The sequence below is a fragment of the Lemur catta genome, chromosome 1, assembly GCF_020740605.2.
Source record: "Lemur catta isolate mLemCat1 chromosome 1, mLemCat1.pri, whole genome shotgun sequence".
In the NCBI taxonomy this organism is placed as follows: Eukaryota; Metazoa; Chordata; class Mammalia; order Primates; family Lemuridae; genus Lemur; species Lemur catta.
In genome coordinates this window covers 164909627-164926256 of record NC_059128.1, presented here as the reverse complement: position 1 = coordinate 164926256, position 16630 = coordinate 164909627, and the positions used below count along the sequence as shown (strand labels likewise).

Genomic DNA, 16630 nt, shown 5'->3' with positions numbered 1-16630 from the left:
CCCTTCACAAAAATTAATTCAAAATGGATCATAGACTTAAATATAACATGCAAAACTATAAAACTCCTGGAAGATAACATAGGAAAAGATCTAGATGACCTCAGGTATAGTAATAACTTTTTAGATACAGCACCAAAAGCATGATCCGTGAAAGAAAGAATTGATAAGCCAGATTGCATTAAACTTAAAAGTTTCTGCCTGCAAAAGACATCAAGAGAATGCAAAGACAGGCCACATATTGGGAGAAAAATGTTTGCAAAAGATATATTTGATAAAGGATTTTATCCCAAACATACAAAGAACTCTTTCACAAAGCAAGAGGAAACAAACCACCCAACTAAAAGATGGGCCAAAGACCTAAATAGACACCTCACCAAAGAAGACATATAGATGGAAAATAAGCATATGAAAAGATATTCCTCATCATATGTTGCCAGAGAAATGCAAATTAAAACAACAATGAGATATCACTACATGCCTATTATTATGGAATGGCCAGAATCTATAACATTGACAACACCAAATGTTGGCAAGGATGTGGATCAACAGGAATTCTCATTCATTGCTGGAGGAAATAAAAAACAGTTCAGCCACTTTGGAAAACAGTTTGGCGGTTTTTTACAAATTAAGCATATTTTTATTATGTGACCCAGCAATCTCTCTGCTTGGTATTTACCCACAGGAATTGAAAATATGTCCACACAAAAACCTGAGCACAGATTGTTTACAGCAGCTTTATACATAATTAACAAAACTTGGAAGCATGAAGATGTCCTTCAGTAGGTGAATGGATGAATAAAGTGTGGTACATCCAGACAATGAAATATTATCCAGCTCTAAAAAGAAATGCGCTATCAAGCCATGGAAAGACATGAAAGAACTGTAAATGAATATTACTAAGTGAAAGAGGACAATCTGTAAAGGCTACAAATTGTATCATTACAACTATATGACACTGTGGAAAAGGCAAAACTATGGAGACAGTAAAAGGATCAGTGGTTGCCCGGGGGTTGGGGCAGGGGAAGGAGGGATAAACAGGTAGAGCACAGAGGATTTTTAGGGCAATGAAACTACTCTCTATAACGATGGATACATGTCATTATAAATTTGCCCAAACCCATAGGATGTACAATACCAAAAGTGAACCCTAAAACAAACTATGAACTTTGAGTGATTATAATGTATGAATGTATGTTCATCAATTTAACAAATTTCCCACTATGGTGGGATGTTGATAACAGGGGAGGCTATGCGTGTGTATATGGAAAACCTCTGTACCTTTCTCTAAATTTGCTTTTAAAAAGCTTTTCTTTTAAAAGCAGAAAGTAGAGATCTTGATTTCTCCAGAGTTTCGCAGACTTGCAGATACCTGGGTGCGTGATTGCAGGCTCTCTCAAGGCTCCTGCATCAAGCATTGGGTGGGGCCACAGAGAGTTTGGCAGCATTGCAGCAGCAGGGGACATCCTTGGGCCCAGAACCATAATGGATAATTGTCCAGCCAACAATGACTTGAACAAAAGACAAAGGAGACAGAACCCTTGGCCTGGGCAGCAGCCTGCGTTTGTGTAAGCTGCATTCTCTCACTTGCCCTGCTTCTCTCAAATCTCAGCCGGTTCTCTGATTTTCACCATGGTGAGCGTCATAATTTCTTGAGATCAGAACACTGCAGCTGACAAAATACACCGAAATATAATCTTTTCTTCTTTCCTCTTGTAAGATGATGTGAAAGCAGAGGCACCTCTGCCCTGTTTGAAATTCCTCTTGCCTGTCTCTTTTCTCACCTGATGTTGGTGAGGATGCACACATTTTGATGTAAGACAGGACCACACGTGAGCTCAGCATCCTGCCCACTTTGCCAGGCATCAAGGGTAGGCCTGTGACCAAGAACTAGAACAAGGCTCCATTGCCATAGCATAATCAATAGTGCAAAACAGAGGCTCAGCCATTTCTGACTTGCTTGGGAAAACCTTCCTATGTCTAATGTTATTTGTCTGCTGAGCGACCTGGATAATGAATTGGCTTTCCTCAAACCTCCCTGGAAAACTCACTCAGTTGTCTGCTTCATTCAAAGGCCCTACTCTTCAACTATTGGTGTCAAGAACTTGGACAATTTGACTTACAGAGGCACTGTTAAGAAAACCAAGTCCTCACCTCATCTTTGGATGACAGGTAGGGCAAACGTGAGCATGCCCTCGCACCGTCTCTCCACACCGTGCTGCACCACGATGGCAGGGTCAGGAGCAGTAGGTTTGCCTTATCAAGAACCTCTGGGTGATGACAAACCACGCTGAGGAGGAGTGCGCCCTGGCGCAGTGGTTGCTGGGACACAGGCTGAGGTGCTGCTTCCAGGTCTGGAACTGTGTGTCACCTAGAACCTGAGATCTAGGCACAGGAGTGGACAAACATTTCTAATGGGAGAAAGTCAGGCTTTTCATCCTTATCTGTCACAGGTGACACTAAACAAAAAAGGTTATGAATCAAATCCCATCAGTCATTGTTGTTCCACAGGCAGAGGCCCTTTGGGAGGCATTTACGGCACTGCCATGCTATGTGCAAGCGCCTTCCAAACACTCACAGCCACCCTTCACCACCAGGGGATAAAAAGACCCATGAGAAAGTCCTTCCACCACACATAATGAAAACACTTGATGTTACACAATTCACCTGGGGCTGAATTGTGTACCGCCAGAATTCATATGTTGAAGCCCTAACTCCCAGTACCTCAGAATGTGATTATATTTGGAGACGAGAGCTTGAAAGATGTAAGTTAAAACAAGGCTATTAGGGTGAGCCCTAATCCAATCAGATTGGTGTCCTTAGAAGAAATTTGTACTCACAAAGAGACCAGGGATGTGGGTACCTATCGAAAAAAGGCTACTCGAGGACACTGTGAGAAAGAGGCCATCTGCAGGCCAAGGAGAGAACCCCCAGAAGAAACCAAACCACCAACAGCTTGATCTTGGACTTCCAAAACCCATCAGAAAATACATTTTGGTTGTTTAAGCCACCTGGTCTATGGTATTTTGTTATGGCAACCCAAGCAAACTTATATACCGGATTTTCCAAGGAGTTTTGATGAATTGCTTTTTAGTATGAGGAGGGAAGTGAATATTTTATAGTTCTACTGTTTTAATATTTATCTGCTACTTGGTTTGTTTATACTCTCTTATTTCACAAAGAATTTGAGGGAGCCTAAAAGAATCTACACTATACAAAATATTAAACTAATTAGTTGAAATCAGGGTGAAGGGCAAATAAAGTCAGGAAAGTAACAACCTAAGAGTAAAATTAATACACAGATATGCATACCATATAGTCTTAGAGGAGAGAGGCAAATTTGATTCCATGATTCCTAGTGACCAAAGCAGAGAAGAAAACATATCAGTGAACTCACCAAGCTAAGCCCTAGGATTAACAGCAAACTTGTTACTCAGGAGAAACAGCTTCCCAGATGCTGAGCCTGGAGAGAAAGAGAACCTACAACGTGGAGGAGGAACTCCTAACCACACAGCGTGACACAGAAGGTGACAATGAACCGACATTGGTATCTCTTGTCATACCCTTATTGCAAAGCGACAACATGAGATCAGAGTACCTTTAGGACAACCAATTGGGGGTGAGAGCAAGTGGGCAGAGGAGACCTCCCTCCACCCCCCCAAATTCATGGTCATGTGATAGGTGGGTCCTGTGGTGATATTTAGAAGATGGGGAGAAATGGGTGGTGTCCATCTCTTTCCAGAAAACCTACATGAATATGATTTCTTGCCATCAAGTTTTTGATGAAGATTGGGGATCAAAGAGCTCATGATAATTATGTGTCATGTCCAGAGAGAGGGATACCCCTGGGGTAAGGTGGAGAGTGGCAAGGCAAACCAAGGAGCTCAGACTTCCTCACAGAATATTACTGGCATAATAGTTTTCTCTAGGGCTAAGATGCCAAGAGGAACCACAAATCAGAATGCCCTGGAGTTAGACCAGGGTGGGCCAGCTCTGTCTGGAGTCTGGAGAGTTAAAGGACTTGTGGCAAGTAGGTCAAATCCACAGGCTTTCCTAGCTTGGCAGGGAAGAAAAGTACTTCTGAGATTCTCTTCTGATTCAGATATAACCTGGCACCTCAGTCAATGAATCACAATGTAATCCTTAAAAATATCACATGGAGCTGGGCTCAAAACAAAGATCCTTGGACCAGCTTTGAAGTAGATCGAGTGGCCAAATTGGGTTCCATTCCTATAACATGGTCTTGACCCTCTTGTCAACAGGGACCTCTGCATCTGTTGAACACTCTTGGCCACACCAAAGAGCGTGCCTGTTCCTACAAGGTTACCCCTCCACCCAGCCCGGCTTCCATGAGCACAGGCAGACGGAAAATACCTGCTCTTTCGTGTGGAGTTGAAAACACTATGGCTCTAACATGCTTCCAGTTTTTCTAAGGTTTTGCCCATTATTCTGTATCTGACTCTACCCAGAGTGCTTCTGGCTGTTCTGTTGGCACACTCAGGTTGCACAGGGGTGGCTTGCTCCCATGTGCCCCTCACACCCAGAGGGCTTAAGGAAGGACAGCTGTGACTCCCTGGCTCTACCCCACCTTATCAAGAATCCAAAACAACATCTGTTTAGATTTTTTTTTTTTGTCAATATCTTCATACCTTACTTCCTGAGGTTCCATGATTTGGGGGCCCAGATGTGACAGTTTAATCCATGGCTGGGATTTGAAAGGCTTGTGTTGCATGCTATCTTTTTCTAACTTAGAAAACTGAAAACTGTTAGTTAAAATTCAATAAACATAGCAATAAACAGTAGACTTCCTGCTTAGCCTGTGGTAGTTAGTGGTGTTTAGGGTTTTCAACATTGAATAAAATTATAGTCTTCAAAATAAAATATTGGCTGCGCTGATTTATTATAATTTTATCATAAACATGCTTAATTGTTTCAAAATAATGCTTATTGCCCCCAGTTGGGAAAAGTACATGTTAACAATTTAGGCATGGTTTTAAATGGAAATCAAATATATATCATATATGTATCATATATTTGATTTATGGCTCCAAGAAGAAAAAGAACAAGAAGAGTAAATGGAAGATGCTAGGAAGACTGAAGAAAACTTGGCATATGAACATAAATACCGCCCAAAAAGTCCTTGAACTTTGCTCCCACATGTCCCCCACTCCTTACAGGTAAATTAAGAACCAGTGTTTTCGGGCAAATAACCCTCATTTGTTGGTTACCAACCTTTCCTTACTGCAAGGTTTTGTTGTTTTGAATCTGAAATGTTGATTTTAATCAGAGGCTCTTTCAGAAATTCTTCCTGTACTGATTTTTTATTAAAGAAAGGAAATGTCAGAGGCATAACTAACACCTCTTCAATGAGACTCAGAAAGCAGACAAGAAATGAACCATCACTTCATCTGTTTCTCCATTGAAGGGTTATTTCAATCAGTGAGACAGAATGAGCTTTATTTATAAAGCACTTGGAAATCCTGAAACAGTTCTTAGTATTAACTCTGTGTGTGTGTGTGTGTGTGTGTGTGTGTGTGTATAAATATGACAAAGTAGAAGCCTGGGCTGAGAGAATGAGTTGTCAGTCAAAATACAGATATCAATACCTACCAACTAAGAAAAGCACAGGAAAGGGCATAAAATTTGACAGCAGATAGAGCGACCCTGGCTGGCAGCTTTAGCTGTGGGTATTTTAATTAACCTCTCTGTACCATAGGTTCTTCATCTTTAAAGTGTGTTGGCATGTACTTGTGACTACCAAATGAGAACAAGTAGGTGCCAGAGCAAAATACTAGGTATGTAAAAGACCTTTGGTGATTAAAAGTCTCCTTTATCATTACTGCAGGGACCTAGACTTTTGTGTCACTCAGCTGCCACTGTTCCCATATCACCTGGGCAGTGCTTATCAGCTCTGGTTTTAGAATTAATCTCACTTCTATTCAAAATGTACCCTTGCCACTTATTAGCTGTGTGACAGTGGGAAAGTTTCTTAACCTCCTGAAATACAACCTCTTCACCTGTGAAAGAGAGAGTCCCGCCCACTTCACAGGTGTATGGTGGGAACTGCATGCAGTGGAAGGCATCGGCCTGAGCACACTCCTGGCATAGAGGAGGCAAGCACTGAATGCAAGCCTTCCTCCAAGTAAACATTGCTAAGGCTTGGGTCCAGCTAGGAACCTGAGCTGTTACTATCACAAACCTCACACTCTTCCATGTTGGAAACATTTTTACAAGTGATTGCTACTGTTCCATGAGCTATATGTGAGGTTAACAAGAAGGACAATAAAGGTCTTGGACTTCTCATCTTCAGTTTAACCTTCCGCAGTCAAGGTCTTCTTCTGATTGAAAGTGAAAGAAAAATTTCAAGAACTTGTGAACCACCTATCTGAGATTGAACCAATTACTAGGTTTGACCTCGGTCTTACTTACAGAACCTCCTCGTGCCTTCTGCAGCCTCTAAACAGTTGACTTCAGCCCACATCACATCACTCCACCAGGGCTGGTCTCTGACCTTGCTAAGACCTCTCCAAAGAGCTGACATGAGAGTTCAACAATAAAAGGAACTCTCCTCAGCCTTGCAGCACTCAAGGAAGGCTCTGCAACCACAGCAGCTAACACAAGATCTAGTGCCATCCGGCTAAAGAACAGATATTTATGACACACACCAAAAATACAGAAACCAGTTTTGGGCATCACAAGTGGCATGCACTGTGCCAGCTATGCTTGTACAGGTAAGCTGATGCATGTAGCCCAGTCAACATACCAGGGCACTAGACAGCTCCATGAGAATTACCTTTTTTCTCATCTTCCTTAACAAAGACTATAGATAAAATGCCCACTTATAGGAGAGGCAACACCCACTTGGGTGTGATGTGCATGTCACCACACTGATGTTTGCTCTCCAGGCATTAATCATCTAAGACTGATGACACCAAAAATCAGCAGGCCTAGAAAGGTGGTTCCTCCTGGGTATTAGGGATTTAAAGCACCATAAATCCCTTCTCCTCATTAACATAATCCACACAGGGCCGGGCGCGGTGGCTCAAGCCTGTAATCCTAGCACTTGGGAGGCCGAGGCGGGCGGATTGTGTGAGCTCAGGAGTTCGAGACCAGCCTGAGCAAGAACGAGACCCCGTCTCTACTAAAAAATAGAAAGAAACTATATGGACAGCTAAAAAAATATATATAGAAAAAAAAAATTAGCCGGGCATGGTGGCACATGCCTGTAGTCCCAGCAACTCGGGAGGCTGAGGCAGTAGGATCGCTTAAGCCCAGGAGTTTGAGGTTGCTGTGAGCTAGGCTGACGCCACGGCACTCACTCTAGCCCGGGCAACAGAGTGACACTCTGTCTCAAAAAAAAAAAAAAAAAAAAAAACATAATCCACACAAAAATCCTGGATAAATGGCTAAGTGAAAAGAAAATAGTATCACTTTTATTAACCCTTGCAAGCAGCATCATTTGCCTCCCAAAAAGCAAGGTTTCTGTTAAGCTGTGTTGGACATCTCAGCCGGAACCTGAGGCCAAAAGTGGCTTCTTTCCTTCCACTCCAAATCTAGATTCTGGGACATTTTGTGTACTTTTATTCTCAAATGTGTTTGCTGTAAAAGATGAAAATACAGCTTCCTAAATTCCAAAATATAAACCAAAAGCAAGTAAAATAGACCCCACAGTGAAAGATTACATTTATAAAAGAGAAAAATAGGTATATGGTAGATACAATAAAACATAAAATCCAAAAGGATGATAACATACTTTGTGAGGAAACAGCACTCTCAAACATTGCTAGTAGGAATGCAAAACGGCATTTGGAAATGTCTACCAGAATTATATATGCACTTATCCTCTGACAAAGCAATCTCACTTCCAGAAACCTCAAAGCTAAACTGGCAATAAAATGACAACAACAAAAGCTGAATGTACAAGACTATTCATTACAGCACTATATGTACTAGCTAAAGATCAGAAATACTCTCATGTCCATCATTAAGAGGCAGGTTGAATACACGATGGTACATCCGCACAACAGAGAAGTTGGAAGCTGTAAAAAGGAATGAAGCATATTTCTATATACTACTGTGAAGAAACCTCCACAATATACTGATAGATGAAAGAGACAAAAGAGTTTATAATATGCCACCAATTTCTTAAGAAGTGAGAGGGGGATGCATTTATTTGAATATATTTTAAAATGAAAACATGAACCAGGAAATTTTTTTTAAATGGATGGGAGGAAGTAGGGTAAAGGATGAAGGATAGAAGAGTCTTTTTTAAACATACCCTTTTATAGATTTAAGTTCAGACGCATGGAAACATGTTCCATTATTAACAGACAAAAGTAATGAAACAAAATCAATTTCAAAAAATTTGAAACAAAATGACTTTTAAAAATCTGTGTATGCCTACACGGAGAGTGAGTGATTCAACTGAACATAGACCAGCACATGCATGTAAGGAAATTACTGAGGTGAAGGAAAGAACCACCTGAGAGGGTCAGAGAGAATAGTACTTGAGCTCACAGTGGGCTAGGAATAGTGCCTCTTTATACCTTCATGCCTGCTGAACTGGTAAATCTGATCATTCCTTGGTCACTGGGTAGAGTACTCAGAAGAGTCTTGCCTCAGTGGTGGGAAATAATGAACTGTACCCAAAATGAGGCCCTGGTCCCACACAATAAAGCTTAAAAGTAAGACCCACAAGTATCAAACTGTTTCCAAGTAGCTAAAACCAAGATCCAGACTATTTATTGGTATACAAAAATATCTGACACCCAACAAGGTAAAACTCACAATGTCAAAGACATTAAAACAATTAGTATAACTGTATTCTACTTGTTGAAATAGCTAAAGAAAGTAGTGAACATGTTAAGCAGAGACAAGGAAGACAGAACAAAAAGACTCAAATCAAACTTCTAGAAATAAAACTACAATGTCTGAGATAAAAAATGAATGTTTAACTCAATTTTGCTGTGAACCTTAAACTGCTCTGAAAAATAAAATCTCTTTATAAACAAACACCAAATGGGATTAATAGCAGATAAGACATTGCAGAAGAAAATATTAGAGAATTTGAAGATGTGGCAATAGAAATGATCCAAAATGAAAAAGAGGAGGGAGGGAGGAAGCCTTAAAAAAAAGACACTTGCACTAGAATGTTTATTGAAGCACAATTCGCAATTACAAAGATGTGGAATCAACCCAAGTGCCCATCAATTCATGAGTGGCTTAATAAAATGTAGTATATGAACACCAGGGAGTGCTATTCACCCATAAAAAATGAATTTTGCAACAATCTGGATGGAACTGGAGACCATTTTGCTAAGTGAAGTATTACAAGAATGGAAAAACAAACACCACATGTACCGACTATTAAATTGGAACTAACCAACAGCACTCATGTGTACAGATGGAAGTAAAACTCAATGGAAATCACGCGGGTGGGAGGAGAGAGGCAGGGATGGGTGAAATCATACCTAACAGGTACAATGTACACTATCTGGGTGATGGGCACACTTATAACTTTGACTCAAGCAGTACAAAAGGAATCCATGTGACCAAAACATTTGTACCCCTGTAATATTCTGAAATGATAAAAAGAACAGAGCATCAATAAACTGTGGGACAGTCTCAAGCAGCCTAATGTGTAACTGTGGGTCCCACAAGGGAGGACACGCATCCCTACAGACAGCAAATTATTTTCCTGTGTTCTCTGCATGAATTGGCAACACAGGTATGATTTGGGGTGTGTCACCATAAGGAGATGCCAACTTGGTCATTAGGGCAATTTGTCTTAGGGCCCAAATGTTTTTCAGGTCATTGACTTCCAACTGGAAAAGTGGGCCCAGAAGCTTGCCCAGACCCTCAGGCCTTGTGCATGGCTTCCCATGCTCAGGATGAGTCTTGGTGAGGTGGATCCGATCCCTAGAAACCCCAACGGAGTGAGACGGTGGAAGCCCTTGACCCACATTGTTCCTTGGCACCAAAGTGACAAGTCCTTGACAGGAAAACTAGTAGTTCAACCACACAATTTCCTGGGTAGAAATTCCCTCCAACAGAAGACTCTTAGGGGGGCCAAAATAACTTAGGGACAGGTGCAAATGAGGTGCCTGAGACTTAACCCAGAACCTGACTCCCCTTGTGACAGGTTCTGTGGGGAATGAAGGAATTCAGAACCACAAGGGTCTAACACATGACTATTCATAGATCTAAATCCATACCCACAATTACTATCCCATTACAATGGGGGTCTATGATGCTAAGTAATGATTCTACTTACATGACATTCTGGAAAAGGAAAACCTATAGTGACAGAAAATAGATTGTTTCCAGGGGCAAGGTATGGTGGGAAAGTTGACTACAAAGGGGCAGCACAAGACATTTTGGGGGGAGAGAAACTGTTCTATAATCTTGATTGTGCTGGTGGCAATACAACTATTTGTACTTTTCAATATTGATAGAACTATGTACTAAAAAGAGTTTTATGGTGTACAAATAAAGTGATACAATTGTCAGAACTCACAGGACTATATATTTTAAAAAGTTTTACTGTGTATAAATTATACCTTCCTTATTAAAATACATGGAAACATATGAATTTTTAAAAGTCTAAAAAATTAGAGACTTAAAAACATAAATGTATAAATATATTTTATATAATATTTGACTTTTATTAAAATTGATCCCAATTCACACTCTGGTAACAAGTGCCTCCCCAGGACAAAAGTCTTCTTGGGTCAATGCTTCTCAAACTTTAATGTGTATATGAATATCCAGTTTGTTAAAATGCAGGTTCTTATTCAGGAGGGGTGAGGTTAGAGAGTCTGCATTTCTCAAAACCTTCCCGGTGACATCAGTGGTACTGGTTATGGACCACACTTTAAGTATTAATAATAAGGCCCAGGACACCAATGAGACCACTTGATGTATAATATGAAGCTGAGGCCAAGAGAACTATTTATTCCGACTGAACAAGCCTTTCATGGCATGATAGGTTGCTTCAGCCTGTGTGAGTTAAAGGCTCAGTCTCTTGTTGACAGTGTGCCGCTTACTCTCCTCAGAGCTGAAAGCTTCCCAGTTGTCATTCCATAGGGCCTCCTTTTTGGCCTCCAGTAGGAGCTTAGAGACAGGCCTGGAATTGAAACTAGCTTGAGCTGATAAAAAAGCTCTTCTCAACAGAAAACCAGAAATTCTACCCTTAGAACAGAGGCTTTAGGAGGCCCCTAAAGCCACAAAGGCCCATTCAGCTATCTACCCATCCACCCACCTATCCAACCATCCATCCACCTATCCATCCATTCATCCTCCCATCCAACCACCCATCCATCCATACATAAATAGCACCTACCCAACCATCCATCCACCTATCTATCCACCTACCCATCCATCTATTCATCCACTCATCCAACCACCCATCCATCCATATATAAATAGCAACCTCTTTTCAAATGTACATGAAAATTACTCAGCCAGAGAGAAAGTCCATACAGATTTCTTATCATTCTGCTGACATTTCCAGGACTTTGAGCAATACCACCTAACAACTGCTGAGAGCTGAGTGCTGCCTGTGCCCCAGCAGAGAAGTTTCATTTGTGGAGTGGTCTCCCCACAAGAGTAAGTGGCTATGGCAGGAAGTCAAGTGTTAGAGGATGGCAAATGGTTGGCTTTCATATTCAACAACTTCATGACATTTTCCCAGAGAACTGGCATTGGCATTTTTTTTACATGCTAAAAAATTACTATATAAATGTCTTCACAGACAGCTTCTTCACCTATGGATGCCCTCAGTTATAAAACATCACTTAGCAGACTAACATATACCAACACTTTCAGATACTTGTCTTGGAACTTTTCAGAAGGAAGCAACCACACATATATTGAGAGTCTATTGTAAGTTATTGACATTTATTGAGCACCTACTATGTACCATAAACTATCCTTAGTGCATTTCAAACATCTCAACTCACCCAAGCAACAACCTTATGAGGTAGGAACCATCATTAGTCTCACTTTACAGATGATAAACCTGAGACACAAAGAGGCTGTGTAACTTGTCCAACAACACATGCTAGTGAATGCTAAGCAGGGATACATAAATCCCAGCAGTCAGCCCCCTGTACCTTCCCTCCTGACCATGGTACTAGGGTCTGCTCTATGTCTAACATTACATATACTAATACTCACTAAGCCCCAAGGTCTCCCAACTGAGAGAACTTGGAGAAGGATGACAGTATGACCACCAGGTTTGTTGCTCCCTGATTTCCTCATAGAGCTTCACTTTCTCCCACTAGAAGATGACAAAGTCATTTGCCTGATACCCTTAAACTTCCACACACTAAGTAAGCCTTCAGAGGCACTGATTCCCGAGCTGGAAGGTTTGTTCTTACCTATATCTTGCTTTTGCTTATGTAAATATGGGGAAGACTGTGGCAGGGGCAGATGGGGTAGGGAAATTTAGGAGCTCAGTTTTGGATATCCTGAGTTTGAGGTATCTAATGGACACCCAAGGAAAAATGCCAAAGAACAGGTAGAAATTCACATATTTACTGAAATATTAATGGATGAAAGGTATGATGAACAACACTTTCTTAAAAGTAACATGGGAGAACAGGTGGGAGTATAGCAAAACAAGATTAGTCATGGCTTGATAATTGTTGAGCTGGTTGAGTTGATGAGTCCATGGGGGTTAATTATAATATTCTGGATACTTTTGTATATGTCTGCAACTTACCAAAATTAAATTTTTAAAAATTCAGAACAGCACACAGCATTGTTTATGTAGGATACCATAAAAAATATATAACCTAGATCTAATGATGAGGGAACACCAGATCAACTCAAAATGAGGGACATCTTACAAAACAACTGGCCTGTACTTTTCAAAAAACGTCAGTGTCATGAAGGACAAAGAATGACTGAGGAACCATTCCAGAATAAATATGCCAAAGAAACATGACAGCTGAGTGTAATGTGTGATTCTGGCTTGTATCCTGCATCAGAAAAACAATTGCTAGAATAGATATTATTGGGGTAACCAATGAAATTTGAATATGGATTGGTGTATTAAATAATAGTACATACTGATGTGAAATTGCCTAAATTTAATCATCATAATGTGGTTATATAAGAGAATATTCTTGCTTTTAGGAGCTACACATTTAAATATTTAGGGATGAAGAATCACGATGCATAGAATCTATTCTCAAATGACTCAGTAATAATTTGTAAGCATACATTATATACATAGATATAAAGAGAGATTGCACAAATGTGGCAAAATGTTAACAACTGGTAAATCTAGGTGAAGGATACAGAAGTAAACATCCTGCTCAGTCATGGCCCCTTCCCAGGGTGGCCCACATATAATGTCTGATTGACTTGGGTTGCAAAGGCCTGGCCCTCGTGCCCCAACATCCAGTCCCAGAGCTCCCTGTAGGGTGGGCAGAGGCCTCCGCTGACCTGTATCACAGCTTGGCTCTCCTTTGGCCAGTCTTCTTCCATCCCCCTTCTTTCTACAAGTGTTGGCCTCAGGAACACTCCCTCACAAACCTCCTCCTACACATCAATCCCCATCTCTGAGTCTACTTCCCCGGGATCCAGCTGTAGCAATAACATGACCATTTTGCAGATAAGGAAATGGAATCTTAAAAAATCACTTGCCAAAGGTTAGAAAACCATTTATTAGTGAAGCCAAGACTCAGACTCTAAATCTGCTGACCTCTGGCTTCTCCTCCTTTCTCCTTAACTCTCCAAATCCTACCCCTCTGTGAAGGCCAAGGCCAAGTTCCGTCTTCTCCCAGAGGCCTCCCATCTTCCTCTGTCCAACCTCAGAGCTCTCATTATCTGTTCTGTTTGGCACATGACTGTGGTTCCACTTGGGGACTTCTCTTAACCATCACTTCACAGTATATAACCATTGTGTTGTCATTTAACTTTTTACATTTGAAGTTTGGTGCTTCCTCTTCATTATAATCTCTCTGGTGACAAATGCCATTGATTGTTCCTCTTTGCATCCCAACAGTTGCCATCCATGTGCTGAGCATGCAGTACATCACTCTGCAGTGAAAGAACAGCAGGATTCCCTCTCTCTGGCTTTGCTCTAAGTCTTAGAAGCTGAGAAAACACAACATGCTCAATCGATTCACAGCTCTGCAGCCTCAATTTCCTTTTTCTCTTTTCTGGAGTGGTATAGGAATTCATGACATGGAATACAAGGGGACAGCAGGTTATTCTGTGAGAGGAGCAATGCTATCCACGGGGAAGTAGCCTAAACTGCATTGGTCCACACTGAAAAGGTGAGCCAGAAAATACTTAGTCACATTCAGTCAAGCAATAAGAAAGAAAACAACATACCAGGAATAAAACCACTAGACTGCATCTTGGTCAATTGTTTTAGCAAAACTACTTTCATTTTAATTATTTAAAGCATTTCATAACATGCTAGGAAATGGGGTATCATGTACTTTGCCAAAGTAATGAAATCTTAGATCAAAAATCTGACACCATGTCATAAACTTTTAAGGATGACATAAGCAAACTGCTTTTCTTCTCTTTAAAGATTATCAACTGGGAGATTAGCAAAGCCTTCTACATCATCTCCTTCTAGCAAGAAGAGGTGCAGGAAGGTAGAGGCAGGAAATATTAGCCCGAATTACCTTGCTTCCAATTTCTGGGAATTGCTTGTTGCCATGGTAATTGTTACTGTATGACCACTCTGGTATAAGCAGGACTTGAAAACAATAAGTTATCTAAACATATTAAACAGCTTTAGGTTTGGATAATTTTCAGCATTTTTTCTCTTTTGCTTTCAAACATTAGCCTGGATGATGATGCACTGTGTGGCAAGAACTATTATAAATGCAAATCAACTGAAAAATAATTCTTGCTAAACTTCCCTAACTATTCAACCAGCACCTATATATATATGTATATATACATACATATGTATATATACCTATATTTATATATAGGTATATGTGTGTGTGTGTATATATATAGTGTGCGTGCATGTGTGCGTGTGTGTGTATATATATATATAAAGTGGAATTCAGAGAGAAGTTTCTAAGTTGGAACACCTATAGTAGGGGTCGACAAACTATACAGCCCACAAGTCAAATCTGGCCTACCACCTGTTTTTGTATCTCCTGAAAGCTAAAGAATTGTTTTTACATTTTTAAATGGCCAAAAAAAATTTTTTAAAAATATTTTGTGATCCCTGAAAATCATATGAAATTCAAACTTCAGCCCCCAAATAATGTTTTATTGAAGGACAGCCATGCACATTTAATCACATATTATCTATGGCTGCTTTCGTGATACAACAGCAGAATTGAGTAATTGTGACAGAAACTGTATGTCCTGCAGAGCCTAAAATATTTATTATCTAGCCCTTTACAAAGAAAGTTTACCAACTTTGTTCTAGAGACATGGTTTGCACAGAAGAAGTTAGGCTAAGAGACTGGGTGTCTCTTCCTTGTCAAGAATTCTGTAACAGGAGCTTTCAATGGAGATTCAGGCCTTTTCAACTGAGCTTTTGCCTGTTCCACTCACCACTGCATGTAGGAAAGTATTTTTGTGGAGAACAAGTGGAACAGCATCTGCTATGGTTTAAATGTTTGTGTCCCCTTCAGAATTCATCTTGAAACTTGGTCCCCAATGCAAAGCTTTTAAGAGGTGGGGCCTTTTAGGAGGTGACTAGGCATTCACAGAGGGATTAGGGAACTTACAAAAGGGTTGGAGGGAACTAGCTAGGCCCCTTTTGCTCTTCAGTCACTTCTGCCATGTGAGCACACAGCATTCAAGATGTCATGTTGGAAGCAGACCAGACCCTCACCAGACACTGAATCTTCCAGTACCTTGATCTTAGACTTCTCAGCCTCCATAACTGTGAGTAATATGTTGATACTGTTTATAAATTACCCAGTGTCAGGTATTTTGTTAGAGCAGCACAAATGAACTAAGACCAAAATTAGTGCCAAGGAGTAGGGTGTTGCTATAACAAATACCTAAAAATGTGGAAGGAGCTCGGGAACTGGATAATAGATAGAGGGTGGACTGTAAAGGGCATTCCTGTGAGGATTCAAAAGAAGGGGAGAGCTGTAGAGAAAGCTTCAGGCTTCTTAGAGATTATCTACATGGTCGTGAACAGAAGGTTTGCATAAATATATATGGACAGTAAAGACTATTCTGATGTGGTCTCAGATGGAAATGAGAAATATGTTACTGGAAACTGGAGCAAAGGCCATCCTTGTTGTAAAGTGGCAAAGAACTTAGGTGAACTATGTCTGTGTCTTAGTGCTTTGGGGAAGGCAGAACATGTCAATGACGAACTAGGATATTTGGTGGAAAAAAATCTCTAAGCAAAGTGTTGAGAGTGTTGCATGGCTTCTCTTGACTGCTTATAGTAAAATGCAAGAAGAAAGAAATTAATTAAAAATAATTAATAATCAAACGGGAAGCAGAACTTTAAAGATTTGTAAAATTCTCAGCCTGCCCATATAAAGAATAAAAAAACGTGTTTGGGAGAGCAAATCAAGGGTGTGGCCAAGTGAATGTTTGATAAGGAGATTAGCATGCGTAAAAGAAAGCTGGATGCTATTCATCAAGCTAATGGCAGAATGACCCCATAGACATTTCAGAG

The 16630-nt window shown here is 40.5% G+C and overlaps 1 protein-coding gene across 6 annotated transcripts in view; it reads right to left on the bottom strand.

Annotated features, from left to right (window-relative positions):
- NEK11 (NIMA related kinase 11) overlaps positions 1-16630 on the bottom strand; it is a 237768-nt gene that overhangs the window by 36082 nt on the left and 185056 nt on the right. Inside the window, exon 16 of one of the 6 annotated variants that reach the window (XM_045538629.1) lies at positions 13652-14046. The exons of the other annotated variants lie outside the window; for them this stretch is intronic. Within the exon in view, the coding sequence (XP_045394585.1) occupies positions 13830-14046 (217 nt within the window). The 3' untranslated portion in view covers positions 13652-13829. Of the gene's footprint in view, positions 1-13651; positions 14047-16630 lie in introns of those variants that run through there. 6 annotated transcript variants of the gene reach the window in all.